The sequence below is a fragment of the Chlorocebus sabaeus genome, chromosome 4 (assembly GCF_047675955.1).
Source record: "Chlorocebus sabaeus isolate Y175 chromosome 4, mChlSab1.0.hap1, whole genome shotgun sequence".
Lineage (NCBI taxonomy): Eukaryota > Metazoa > Chordata > Mammalia > Primates > Cercopithecidae > Chlorocebus > Chlorocebus sabaeus.
Genome location: NC_132907.1, coordinates 171,488 through 186,210, shown reverse-complemented (window position 1 = coordinate 186,210; position 14,723 = coordinate 171,488). Strand labels below are relative to the sequence as shown.

The window sequence follows — 14,723 nt, the reverse complement described above, 5'->3', positions numbered from 1 at the left end:
TGCTCAGATGAGGGGTGTTTGTGCATGTATGCACATGTGTGTGTACTTGCCCTGCTTTAGTCCTGGGTTCCAGGAGAGACCTCTTATCCAAGCAAAAAAATGTGCTTCTACCCAGCTCAGAAGAGCTCCACATTTGAGTTTGAGGTCAAGGTCAAGTGGAGTAATAGTTCCTGGTGGTTAGGCATAGACCTCTGAGCCAGTACTTCTGGAGTGACCAGTGGTTATCAACCTTCTGTGTGTTAGAACTGCCTGGGGAGCTTTAGAAAATACTGATGCCTGCGCTCCACTCCCAGAGCCTGATTTAATTGACTTGGGTACAATCTGGATATTTAGGGTTTTTAAGGTTCCTTGGGTATTTCTAATGTGCAGTCAAAATGGAGAACCACTGTTGTAAGGAGAGGGATTTTCATTTTCCTAGAGCCTTGGCTAAAAACAATCTTAATGTTACCTTTAAGGATGGACACTATAGAAGAAATCTTGATATTTGCATTTCTGTAAGGCAAACCAACAAAAAAATCAACAATATATAAGAGATAACATCTTAACTAATGTTTACCTTCGAATATAGTATAAAAATATTCTTAGTCTGGCTTCTTTTGTCCTTTGGATAAAAAGAAAGGCATGGCATGATAAAACTCAGAATTCTCTAAAGCATCTCAGCTAGATATAAAGTCAACTACAACAACACCTCTGGCTTTGAAAACTTTCTCTAAAGAAACAGAAAAGTGTTAAACCTTTATCCTTTTGATTCTCTTTTTCTGGAGACTTAGCTGATCAGATTCATAGTTGATATAGGTACAGCATTTCAGGAATATCTATGGTTTAATTATTTTCCTTTTCTAGAAATAGGTAAATAAATTTAACAGCAAAAATAGGAGTGAACTATAGCTCTGAACAAATAGACAACCAAATTCTGAACATTAGAGGTATGACTTTATTAAATCTGTACTTTCTGTCCCATTCACCAGAGTTTAGCAACTAGTTTGTTCTAAACTGCTTTTTAAAAAACAATAATATGGTAAATTTGGATTTTGTGGAAATTAAACTAACTCCTGTCAAACACAGTGCAATTTTGGATTTCAGAATTATGACAGTTGTGTTAGAAACAGGCTACCTGGGCTATGTCTGAGTTATGGTGGATCACTGATGTAAACTTTGACACTGTATGTTGTGTTCAAAATCAACAGTTCTAAGCAAGAATCTAAGGATCCCCTAGGGCAATCCATGGTCTTTGGGGGGTCCATATATTCTGGAACTGTGTAACGTGAATGTATACGTTTTGTTCGATTTTCCTAGGAGATGATCCATAGCTTTTATCAGATTCTCAAAGGGTTTATAACCAACAAAGGCTAGGATCCAGAGCTTCATGTGTTTAAATAGGGAATCTTCCACTCTAGTCCCCTTTATCACAGTGTGTTGTTCAGAACAAGATATAGAAAAGGAAAAAAAAAAAATCTGCTTTGCTCTTCAACCTTCTTTTCCCTAGGCTATAAAGATGTTTACATGATGTACTGGCAGCCCTTATGTCTCAGCTGAAATTGATTTACTACCAAATGAGCATTCAAGGAACCAGCAAAGATTCTGACTTTTACATCTTTTGCTGAAGCTTCCATACCATTCCAAGAAGAATGGGCAGTTTTGACCAGTCAGGAAAAACTGACAGTGGCCAAGGGAGAACCTCTATTTTCAATTTACAGAATGGGTACTGTTTTTAACTTGTAGGACAGAAAGTAAATTTGATATCATACCATCTGATCCCTGTCCCTGCATCTAATTAAGATGGTGTCAGTTTGAGGAAGTCATTGTCAAAGGCTGCTAATGCAGTAAAGGTGTGCCTAACTTTAATCGCATCCAACATGGGAAATTGTAGCTCTTTGGAAATGGCAATGTAAAGAGTAATGGCTTTATGAAAAAAATTAAATAGAATGTTTCCTAGATTTTAAAATTTATTCAACATAAAAATGTTAATTCTGATTCCTTTTCAGGAATATAAGGGAATAAAGTTCTTTCCTAAGTGACATTTAGCCTCATTGTGGAGAGGAATGTAACTTTTGTTTAAATAATATTTTAAAATAAAATGTGTCAAAAATTACTATTACCTTTAAAAGATATTAAAGTGGGACAATTATGTAGCTAAATGTTCCCCTGGTGTGAGATATGTGATACATGATAATCTTTTATTATCAAGTCTAATTCCAAAATACATGATCAGTTACAGTAGTTTTCATGTGACTTTAAGGAGTGATAGTTACCTTTGTACATACTTATTAGATATGAGGTTAAAATATCTTATTTTATAAACTTTAATGTAATTATAATGGTTTTGCTTTCAGTGAAGCATGTATGCACTTGCATAAACAAAAGAAAAAGAAATTATTTTAAATTGAGAAAAATATTTTCTTTAATTTGGACTATTGGATAAAATGCAGAATAATCATTTTCATGTTATAGATAAGGAAATACCTATGAGCATTTAAAATTGACATTGCTGACATTCTTAAATCTGAGTGACCAGGAACTATCTAAAAATTAGTTTAGGCCAGCCATGGTGGCTCATGCCTATAATCTCAGCACTTTGGGAGGCAGAAGCAGGCAGATTGCTTGAGCCCAGGAGTTCAAGACAAGCCTGGGCAACATGATGAAATACCATCTCTACTAAAAAAAAAAAAAAAAAAAAATTTTATTTTCTGATCAGTTGATTGACCCATACAGATGAGTCAATTAGAGATGGCAATGTCTTATCCGTCCTTTAAAGAAGATTCCAGTGACTTAAACTTAATAATGATACTACATTTGAGCTACTGGTTGCTTATGCTCTTGAATAACAAAAAGAGCTAAAGAGTCCTTCTTTCAAATGCTGGTGAAACTAATTAAATGCAAGCATTCTTTGTCACATGCTAATAATTTTTCAAAACATTTTAACCTTTGAAATGCCATTAATTTTTCTCCCTGTAGATATATATTTGCAGTGGCAAAAAAGAAGAACAAATTAGTTCAAGTTATCTATTTGCAAATTAAAAATGAACATAATTGATTGCAAGACTCATAAAAGTTGGATATTCTTGAGGAATAAGAGTGAGGCTACTTTTCTAGGTGATATTTATCCCCATATATGGAAGAGCATGGGTTTTAAAAAATTATTATTACAAAAGCATTTTAAACATTAATTTTATCTAGTATTTTCATGCTATTACTATTTCAAGATCTTTGATGGTGAGATGCCCAGATAAAGTCCCCACTGTAGCTTTGCAGTGTATCTAGTGGGACATGAACTATTGCTTAGCTTACAAAGCTTAGAAAGAGACTCTGATCCTTACATATTTTTTAAAACAATCCATATTATTTATTTAATCCTAAGTATTTTTTTAAATTGCTATCATGCTACTTTACCTAGTTCTGGCTGCTGTTCTTTTGGGGGATGCTATATGGGACTATTCTTTGAAACAACATATATAATCTAGCAAGGCACATGTCAATCAGACTTTAGGTTGAAGCCAGGCCTGGAAATGTTTTTCGAACAGTTTTGTGTCTATCCTTTCATCCTGAGCTGGAACTATTGAGAGTGTGATGGAAAAAATGCATTGAGTGGCTTGTTGGGTCTTGTAAGGGTCCTACAACTCTCATACTTTGTAAATGGAATGTGTGGAGAGGGTTAGGAGAGCCTTCCGGTAGTAGCTAGAGATGCTAGAGCCTCTGAGGACCTCTGCACTGAGATTCCTAATGTTAGAGTCTGGCCTCTGCCATCACTGAGGGCACCCGGGGCTTGGCTTTGCTAGTGATAGCCACACAGGGCTGTAAGGCTCAGCTGGTCATCACTGGGTGAGGAAGTGTCAGGGTCACTGCAGATCTGAGTCAGAGCTAAGCTCAAGATTTCTTTCTTTTCTTTGTAAAACCGTAGTTCTTGTCCTGCTTTCCTGGCTTCCTCCAACTGCCTCAGGGCCATTCGTAGCTCTTGAGAGACAATTCCTGGTGACTCTCGCTCCTTCATGATCCAGTCCAGGGCCATGTGGCTGCGCATCTTTTCATCTAGAGAATACTGAGAATAGTAGGAGATGACTTCCTGGGGGCCAAGAAACAAAGTCCAGGGGGTCAATAAACAGCAACAAAGAAACCTGTCCACATGCCTCCCCCTGCTTCCCACGTCCATTAGGGTTTTATCAACAACCCAACCTCTCTCATGTTCAAAAACTGAAACCAAAACCCACTGGTTTACTTCTGTAAAGGAAATGAAGGGCTAAGTTGGCCTAGCAAAGCACACCGCTCCAGGTTGAGTCAAAACACATCACCAGGAATGACTCAATAATGTTCACCAAACACAGCTCTGCCACCTCTAGAAATACAAGCCATTCACTGAAAATACATTCCTACAACAACTGGCATGAATATGACCTCATTTATTCATTGAACCCTGTTGCCCAGCATTACTTCCTTTGGAAAGAGAGGGAAGTAGCTCTACAAAGGGATTTGGGCAGAATGGCATTTGGTCAAATCCACTGAAGAAAGCAGGAAACTCTTAGTTAAGGGCATCTCAGAGTATCATTTAGAAACCAGGAGAATCAACTGTGGTATTAGCACAAGGGAGATGGTCCAACTATCTCACAGTAAATACAGAAGGGAGTTTAGAAATGTATGATGGAAGGTAGATATCTCCATTATTGATATCATAATGATACTTTCATGGTACATTGTCTTTTACTTTTGCAAATAATTAAAAATTAGTTACTGCCTGTCAATTCTTGTGTGAAAAATTTGTCAATACATAATAACATCATACGCAGAGTTGATCATGTGGAGCAAATGCATTGCTTATTTTTATTTTCAAGAACATATGGTATGCATTTATGACCTTAACAAATTAAAAACAATCATGGAAAAGTGTTTATAATCCAACCAGCATATTTCAAAGGCCTTTTGTAAAATCAAAGGAAAAGGAAAAAAAAAAACCAAAGCCATTGTCGGCTACTCATTTCTTTTCCATCTTTGACATCTGAAACCTAGACTTTCTAAGCAAAGAACAACTAAAATCTCCAGGGGCTGCAGTGCATGGCAAGCTGCTTACACCCACCCTTACCTTGCTGACTCCTAGAGGTTTTCTTCCTCATACCGATTCCTACCAGGAAATTCTCAGAAATAAACTACCATCTTTCACATTCTAATGGTGGGTAGAGGAAGGATAAATCTTGGAGAACAACAGGTGAAAACCATTAAATACACAGGAGGGGGTTTACATTAGCTATTTAAAAAGGGGGAAGGGTGCTTCTCATAAATAACAAAGAAATAGTGAGACCGAGACCGTGTCTCTGAAAAATAAAGAAGAAACTTCTAACCCAAAAAAACGGGGGTGATCAAATGCCGGCTTGCCAGAGTTTATAATCATTTCTGTTGTTTATTGGGGACTTTTGGCAGGAGTAGGAAATACTCTTCTCCGGCCACCAACTTGGCCACCCTCCAGCGACGAGGTTTCAGAAGCAGTGCATTTTCAAGTTTCTGCCTCAGAAGGTGCAAGAGGGCACACATTCCAGGGAGGCAGGGGAGGCGTATGGAGCAGATCCAGGATTTTCTTTAGAAGCTGTCTGCCTTTATGATCCTTTCGGTTTGCATTCAGTACAGGTACCTAAATCAGTCCTGTGCCCACGTTCTTTTTAGTGTGTATATTTGGTCAGTCCCTGACTCAGTGGGGCTGTTCCATATATTTCTTCATGTGTCCTCTGCTCTTAATAAGTAAGGTACCAAATTTATATTCGGAAAAATCCAAATAAAGGAAATCTCCTAGGAAGATGATGAGCCACCTGCTTAGTTCATATAACACGAACCAGACTTGATTAGAAAATCTTACCTGTCGGGAACACTTTGTTTCACGAAGGGCTTTTAGGCTTCCATTCCAGTGCAATAGTTGGAAAATGGTCATCAGCTCCTACAAAACCCAAACAACTATCATTGGTCCCAAATCAGAAATGTGCATTGGTGAGAGCTGAGCAGGGCATAACTCTTAATTCCCAAATATATCAGGAAACAGAATACACAATATTGTCACAACACTTTGGGACTTTCCCAAGCCCAGGGTCCCCAGGCTTCTGAAACATTCTTCTCTCCCTCGTTTGCTATATCCACAGCATTACATTACTTGTGTAATGAAATGGCTACATATTTGGCAAATGTCTTTCAGCATTAAAAATAATACACTAAACAGTTCTACACTCAAGAAGGTATTTAAATATACCAGGACATCTGAGAAATAGTGTATAGGCAAGGTTTTACATCGCAGCATTTTAAAAAATTGCTGGAGACTGAGAGCATCTTAAATGGTCAGTTTTAGAGGAATGGCTAAAGTATGATATATCTATACTACTGAACACTTTGCAATCACAGAGAAAGGATGAGAATGTACCATAAGTTTAAATAGAAAGAATTCTATGACGTGTTAAAATAAAAGCAAGGTACACAACAGTGTGTAATGTGTGCTACTATTTGATTAAGAAGATTGCTATATATATGTTTGCTTGTAAATGCCTAGAAGAGTTCTAGTAAGATACAAAAGGATCTGGTAACGTTAGCTGTCTCTGGAATACCAGAGGAATGCCTAGGGGACAGGAGTAGGAGGGAGACCTTCTTGTGACATTATTTTGCAAGACTTACTGAGTTTTGAATCACGTGACTATGTTATATCTTAAAGAAAACAATTTAACTCAAAAATTTAAGCCCAAAAATAAATATACCCAAATCCCCAAACAAGCCAGTTTTAGCCAGCATAATAAAGAAGTCCCGTCTGCTTTAATCTTTACAAGAGAAGTAACTATGCAATGACCAATCCATTTCTGTCCTCTGTTTCTTCCTTCTTCAGCCCTTTTCTGCCTAAAGCCAACTTCCTCTGCTCAGCCCATCGGAACACTCATTCTGTTTTACAGAAGGAGGTGTTACCCAATTCTAAAATTGCAAGTAAAAGTCAGCTAGATCGTTAAACTAAATTTATTACTATTTTGTCTTTTGTCAATATAAAACATATAATGAACAAACTACAGAAACTGTTCAATACTCCTAAATTTATAAATTCAGTCAAGAAAAATGCCTTGAAATGTAGACAATAAGGTTGTATTGACATTAAAACTCACCCATGGTTTCCAAATCCAAGGGCCAGGGCCAAGCACAGCATTCAGACTATCAGCACCATCATTTCCTTGCCTTTTGTGATATCAACGGAAAGCTAAGGTGTATAAATATACTGAAGATTTTCATTTTCCTAATGCGGTTACAATGAGTTTTCCACTGAAATTATTTGCATTTCACTTATAGTTTTTTTTTTTTTTGTCAGAGATACATCTATTGTGGATTAATAGCCTGCAGTTATTGAAATTATTGAAAAATAACTCTATACAATCAAGGAGCTTTCACGTCTTAAAAATAGTTATGAAAACTTAACATAGACAGATGTCCCATTGCTCATTCAAAAAAGCTTTTAGCTGGGCACGGTGGTGTGTGCCTATAGTCCTAGCAACTTGGGAGGCTGAGGCAGGAGAATTGATTGAGCCCAATAGTCTGAGACCAGCCTGGGCAACATAATATTTTCTCTCTTAAAACAAAACAAAAAAGCTGACTTTAATTAACTGTCTTTACATCTGCTTGCTCGGGAAGAGGTTCTCGTATGAAAATCAGGAGATTCATAGTCAGGTTTTAGGCATCTTAAAATTATTTGGTAAATTTTAAAGCTATCAGATTATTAGAAGAGCAAATAGCACCTCTCTCATGTCTAAAATTGCCATTAGAATGAAATGTTTTTCTTCTTTTCTGTCAGAGATCCAGTTTGGCATTTTGTCTAAGTTCACTGCACAGTAAGCACTCTAAGAGCCCACAGACACCTCAGTAAAAGCAAAAGCACTTGTGTCTGCTAATTAAAACACACATGAATACCAGCTGAGCTGCTCCTTCTGCCCCAGATGGAGACCTCCCTGTCTGCACAGGCTCCTGGGTCCTGTGCCCAGGGATGCTGCCCCCTCCTGGCCCCTCTCCTCCACATCTGCCTGCCCTTGTTCAGATTTTCACTTCATCACATCACTATGCTAAGCTGAAAAAGTGAGAGTGCTTTGTTCTAGAAATCAAATCCTGTCCAATCTGACTGTCACTGCTGTTCTTCTCTGGTTTTCCATCAAAGTAACCTCAGTGGCTGAGGAGGGCAAATTTGTGTTGCCCTTCCTACCATACTAACAAATCAACTCACTGAATACTTTGAAGCCGTAAAAATGAACACGAAGGTTTTTTTTAACATTTGGGAACCAGTCTCTATGATGTAACAGGAGTGACAATATTTGTAAATAAGAAAAATTTTTTGCTTTTATGTCTCATAAAAATCCACTCAAATTTTGTATTTGATTGTATATGTCCAGTTTTAGAAAAGAGAAAACAAATATTGGCCGGGTGCGGTCGCTCACGCCTATAATCCCAGTGCTTGGGAGGCTGAGGCAGGCGGATCACTTGAGGTCAGGAGGTGGAGACCAGCCTGGGCAAAATGGTAAAAACCTGTTTCTACTAAAAAACACAAAAATTAGCCAGGTGTGGTGGCGGGTGCCTGTAATCCCAGCTACTCGGGAGGCTGAGGCAGGAGAATTGTTTGAACCTGGGAGACGGAGACTTCAGTGAGCTGCCATCGTGACACCGCACTTCAGCCTGGGCAAGTGAGTGAGACTCCACTCCTCCATCTGATCCCCACCACCCTCAATCTTTACGTAAAGTTGAGAACTCAGACACATATATGGGATTTATTTTGTGACTTCCTATAGCTAGCTATCTTGGCATTGTTCTTGCATCCTTGTGGCCCAGTTTGAGAAACAGCCTATTGCTAACAGGGCTCTTAATTCCATCCTCTGATAATCGTTGTCTCAGAAACTTACTCTTCTTCCTCTGGGGTCTTCTGGGCTCTCTTTCTTATCTATACACTAACGGCTCTCCCTGCCCCATAAGCGACTATCATTCCACCCTGAAAATCTCCTAAGACTTTAGAATTCACAGCTCTTCTGTGAACAGAACCAAAACCCTTTCTCATGCACCTTGACAACCTTCATCTTTCAAAAATGTCCCCAAAGAGACTTGAACTGTTTTTGTCTCCAGAATGAAGGTCAACCTCCTCACCACCTCTGGTTTGTCTAAATTTCTATCCCGTCATAAAGCAGCTTTTTTTTTTTCTCTCCAGTAACACAACTGCCACTTCCTCAGTGTTGCTCTTGTTCTTAAAATTCCCTCGGGAAGATGACCTCCTTTCCAACTTTGTACGTTATATCCCCATCTAGTTTTTGTCCTCTGTAGAGATATTCATCTTGCCATCATTATATAAAGTATATTTAAATATTTTCACATATTTTCTGTCTCACTTCTTTATTTCCCCTCATAAGACCAAATTCACTCTCTTCAAATTTTCCCAAAACTATTTGAGCTCTTGGCTCAACTCCAGAAAATCTTTGCATGCCTCTGACTGATTCCTTTGGAAATCCTTGCATGATTGCAGCGTGGGAAGGAGGGGGCTGCTGTGGAGTTCCGCTTGCCAGTTTTCCCATGATTCTTTGCTGCCTGGTGTTTGCTGGCTGGCATTCTACCTGGAGAAGGTCTGTTACTCTAAAGGAAGTTAGTGTAGCCAGGTGCGGTGGAATGTGCCTGTAGTCCCAGCTACTTGGGAGGCTGAGGCAGGAAGAGTATGAGCTTGTGCCCAGCCTGGGCAAAATAGCAAGACTCCTGTCTCAGAAAAAAAAAAAAAAGAATATATACACAATTTTTTTAAAGTAAGGGACGTTAGTGTTGTCTTTTCCTGTAGGATCTGGCTACTCCTCACTGAAGTCTTTTGGGGTGTGGTGTTTGGTTTGTGGGGTAATTTGGAAGCCTGAGGGGCCCACCTAGACCAACAGAAAAACAAGTTAGCCTCATAAGGTGAGGCAGGTGAGGCAAGATTTAAAGTGAGTGGGGCCAATTATACATATTCATGGTCTTTTATTTATAATTCTGATATTTTGTTTATCGTGCATTTTTTGCATGAATTTTGAGTTTAAAAATAATGCATTATAATATTATTCATCTTGATTATGAAGTTTTTATGCATCCCTTTCAATTTTGTACCCAAGACAAAGCCTCACTTGCCTAGCCCTTGTCTGGTCTCTTCTTGTGGCTCTGTCTCAAGGCAAGCCCGGCTTCACGGGCATGAGGTCTGCGCCGCTGTACAGGGCCCCTGCTTTGTTTAGTGCTCTGCTGTCTTGAAATTCTTGGCAAGTTTTGAACAGGGGCCCCTAGATTTTCATTTTGCACTGGGCCTGGCAAATTATCTAGCTGGTCCTGACCAGCAGAGTAAATTTAATATAGAACAAAGAATCAAGCTGTGTATTTTCTTTCCTCTTCGGGGAAAATTTCGGTTGCAGCTCTCACTCTGCAGCTTTCCTGGTTTATTTTGTCATTCATTTCATTTAAACAGACAACAACGGGGCTCTGTCCTCACAGCCTTTCCTGGTGTTGCCTCTGTTAGAAACAATGTTTGGCTTTTCAGCTACTTCGTAAAGAGAAAATGCTCACTGCTTCTCTTTGGAACTCTTTCTAGGAGACAGATTTGGCTCTGTGATTCATCAGGAATAAGAAAAACAAACACTGTAAATGGAGAACTTGAAAAACAGGTGGGCACCATCTCCCCACCCAAGAGAATGGATTTAAGAGGAAATTTGTTTATGGGATGAGGTTTTAAAAGGCGACCTGGAAAATTTAGCAGATGTAAATAAACAACCCTTCCTTGGATTGCATTAGGCTTCAGAATAAATATATTAACCAGCTTCAGTCAACGTCTGCCTAGAATCCGACCTTGACAAGATCCAGTGACTAGTACTGCTCCCAGCCTTCCCCGCAAACAGCAGGCAGTTTTCTCTGTGGCAAAGCTACCTCGAAACAGGCATCCCGGCTTCCCTCCCACGAAGTGAAGGTGAGCAGAGGCCTATCGTGTTTCCTCCGAGTGCTGGCTGCAGGGCACCCCCACCCCCCGCCCCGCGAAAGCCCGAGGGCAGTCTGGAGACACCAGCTTGTTTTTATACGGTAGAGTCATCCATAGCTAGATACAAACACACAGCTATTACCCACCAGGGGTACTGAATTGCTGTGTTGGCGGCAGAAACAGTCCAGGTCTGTGGGCAATTCCCATTATGTGTAGACACAAGCGGAAGCATTTAACCCAGGCCACCAAGGAATGTGCCAGGTCCCAGCAGGCAAGCTAAGGCTGGTGGAAGGAAAAGGGATGCTCTCCACAGGCCCTCCTCCTGGGTTGCCAGTATCCCTACTGGGGAAGGGAGTTTGGATTTTCCCTGCCCTCACATCTTCCTCTTCCTTTGTCTCCATCCTGTACCCAGACTCCTTTAGGAGAATTTATGAAGCATGTCCACAGTAGGATTCAAATTATTATTTCACAAATTTAAATACCTTACTACAGACCACACAGAAAACACCTAGCCTATAGCAAAGCAATTAAAGTATTACTAAAAGAGGGTTGAGTAGAGCCTTTCATAGTACTTGGAAGGAATTTTAAGCATTTTTTTTATTTTTATTTTTTATTTTTTATTTTTATTTTTTTTATTTTTATTTTTTTTTTGAGACGGAGTCTGGCTCTGTCGCCCGGGCTGGAGTGCAGTGGCCGGATCTCAGCTCACTGCAAGCTCCGCCTCCCGGGTTTATGCCATTCTCCTGCCTCAGCCTCCCGAGTAGCTGGGACTACAGGCGCCGCCACCTCGCCCGGCTAGTTTTTGTATTTTTTAGTAGAGACGGGGTTTCACCGTGTCAGCCAGGATGGTCTCGATCTCCTGACCTCGTGATCCGCCCGCCTCGGCCTCCCAAAGTGCTGGGATTACAGAAGAATTTTTTTTAAATCTCACCTTCCCCCATCTTTGGTAGACGAAACCAATCACAATCAAAATCATTCTTAATTTTTCCAAAAATAGCGCTGAATCACATACAAGCTGCTGTGTACTGGGGCAGGCAATGTTCATTCCATAATGAAAGAACTACAATATGATTTGGAGGGGGAACAGGAATTAAATGAAATTCCTGCTTGGGGAAGCATTATGCCAGATGCTTTATAAATGTTACACTACTTAAGTCCCACAAAAATTCCACAAAATGGGCATTAGTATTCCTGTTTTATAGATGAGAAAACTGAGTCTCAGAATGGACAAGCTCACAGATGATGGACAAGCTCACAGATGATGGACAAGCTCACAGATGGCGAGTGGCAGAGCAGACTTCACACATGGGTCTGTATGATTTTTTACAGTTTATGTTCTTTCTCTTGAAAAAAGTACCTCTTCTTAAAAGTATTATTCCTCTGTTTAGTTTTAGATTGTTATGAAAAAAAGGACCTTTTACAGATCGACTCTTGTATCCTACAATAGAGGCCCTGAACCATTTTGTGCAGGTTCAAATAGAGCTGGGTTAGACAGAGCTGTCAACGGAATCCATCCTGTAGCCTCTGGCATTTCAAGCAAAGACTCCTTCAGAAATACATATAATAATGGTTGTTCATTTTCACTGAGCATTCATTATACCCCAGGCACTCTTCTGGACTCTACCCATATTATCCCATGTCATCCTCACAATAGCACTGTGAGGAAGGTACTGTTATTCTCCCTGATTTACACCCAAACGAGGAAATAGATTTTGAGGTAAGGAAAAGAGCCAGGCTCGAACTGGCCAACCCACTGCAGAGTCTGGGTCACAGCCACTGAGCTGACATGTGCCCATCCACTAGGCTTAAAGGATACCTTGTTGTTTCCTAACCAAGACAGGCTACGTCAAAGGTCAGTAAGACCATGGCCACTTAAGAATAAAACTAGATGACTAAGGCCAGGCGTAGTGGCCTGTAATACCAGCACTTTGGGAGGCCAAGGTGGGCGGATCACGAGGTCAGGAGATCAAGACTATCCTGGCTAACATGGTGAAACCCTGTCTCTACTAAAAATACAAAAAATTAGCCGGGCGAGGTGGCAGGCGCCTCTAGTCCCAGCTACTTGGGAGGCTGAGGCAGGAGAATGGCGTGAACCCAGAAGGCGGAGCCTGCAGTGAGCCGAGATCGCACCACTGCTCTCTAGCCTGGGTGACAGAGCAAGACTCCGTCTCAAAAAAAAAAAAAAAAAAGAATTTCTAAGGGTGAAGTCTTTTTGTCATATTGCATTCTGATTCCTACCAGCATTGCATGTGTACGGATGTTCAACTGCATTGGAGTTAAGTTTTTTAAAGGGAAGCACATTTCATGCCCAATCACTACTAAAATTCTATTTGTCTAGCCTGATACAGAATAATAGTCAGATGTGTGAGCTCAGAGATTAGACTGCCTGATCCTGAACCCTAGCTTCAATGATAACTTGAGGATAACAATATTATTTACCTCATACAGTTATTGTGAGTGTTAAATTATGACACTATTTGTTAAATGCTAAGCATGGGCCAAAGTAAGCATCCATAAGTGTCAGCTGTTATTACTATTGTTGTTACTAACATAACAATATATTTTAGAAATAATAGGTAATATAGTTCCTCAGCTCTTGTTATCATTTGTTGGCAGTGGATGAAAAAGAGTTACAGATTGTTATTTTTTTTTTTTTATTTCATTGATGATAGGAGGTGACAGAACTTGTTTAATAGAAAACCAGACCCAAGGAGGATTTTGTTTAATATGCACTGCAGGAACTTTCAGAAGTTATAGGACTTGAAAATTAAGAAGCAGATGGTAACAACCAACATGTCAAACAGTTTTCATTGGTTTAGTGGGGAGCTTTGTACTGAAAAGCTGGTGAAACATTACAGAATCGTAAGCATGTGGTGTACCTCACCAATTTCTTAGATTTGTCTTATACTTTCCTTTATAAAAGCAAAGATTGTTCCCCGATTGCGTGTTTGTTTAGGCGTATGAGATGTGGCCGAGATGGGGCTACCATGCTGGATTCCAGGAGGGTTAAATTAAAATGACCAAAAACACTTAATACCAAAAGATTACCGGGTCAGGAGATGTTAGTGATAAATGTTGCATTTCTCTTAGGCTTCTGGATTGGATAATCAAATAAATATGTGGCAGGCAGGCAGGTACCTGAAATTCCAGCATGGTCTTCCCCATGTTTGATTCCAGCATGTAGTGATAGGCTCCAACACTGGTGCTGGGGTCATCCGCATCATCTAAAGTGCCCTTGGGAAAGCAAGCAGAAAAAGAAAGATTACTGATTTTTCCTCCTCTTCTTTGAATGGTCACAAATTAATTCTGTGACCACACAGCAAGCCTTCTATTTTTGATCTAACCTGAACAGACGCTCACTCTACAACCAAGTCTCCAGTTGATTTGAGGGTTTTGTAATCAATTTGAATTGAGCGTTTAATTAGAATGCTAATTGTTACATACTCGCTGATAGAATAATTTTCCAAAGGAAGATATTTCTGTATTATCGCACAGGGTGTTGGTGGTAGTGGTGTTAACATTTGCATGGCTGAGCTCCGAGGCTGCCTTCATTGGTTATTGAAATCTTGAAACACTGACTTTACTCTGATTCCAATGATAACCAGGGAGTATTACATAATTGACTTGGAAAGAATTTGTCAGTTGTATGGACCATTCATATTTTACTGCTGTGATTCTGAATAGGAGCTTTTCGTAATAGGGTGGTGTTTGGCCTGGAGACATGGATCATGGTTTATATTTTTTCACTCCTGTACCGCTTAATCTTTAGGAAACG

The 14,723-nt window shown here is 39.8% G+C and overlaps 1 protein-coding gene and 1 long non-coding RNA gene across 3 annotated transcripts in view; one reads left to right on the top strand and one right to left on the bottom strand.

The window, feature by feature from the left end:
• Window positions 1-808: 808 nt before the first annotated feature.
• Window positions 809-14,723, bottom strand: part of LIX1 (limb and CNS expressed 1) — a 52,421-nt gene continuing 38,506 nt past the window's right edge. Inside the window, exons 4-6 of the mRNA XM_007979257.3 lie at window positions 14,087-14,182; window positions 5,837-5,914; window positions 809-4,060 (exon numbers count right to left, since the gene is read on the bottom strand). Of these exons, the coding sequence (XP_007977448.3) occupies window positions 3,773-4,060; window positions 5,837-5,914; window positions 14,087-14,182 (462 nt within the window). The 3' untranslated portion in view covers window positions 809-3,772. The remainder of the gene's footprint in view (window positions 4,061-5,836; window positions 5,915-14,086; window positions 14,183-14,723) is intronic.
• Window positions 10,554-14,723, top strand: part of LOC140711482 (uncharacterized) — a 93,578-nt gene continuing 89,408 nt past the window's right edge. For both annotated transcript variants that reach the window (XR_012092696.1, XR_012092697.1), the window contains exons 1-2: window positions 10,554-10,939; window positions 12,151-12,257. This is a non-coding gene — a long non-coding RNA (uncharacterized lncRNA). The remainder of the gene's footprint in view (window positions 10,940-12,150; window positions 12,258-14,723) is intronic.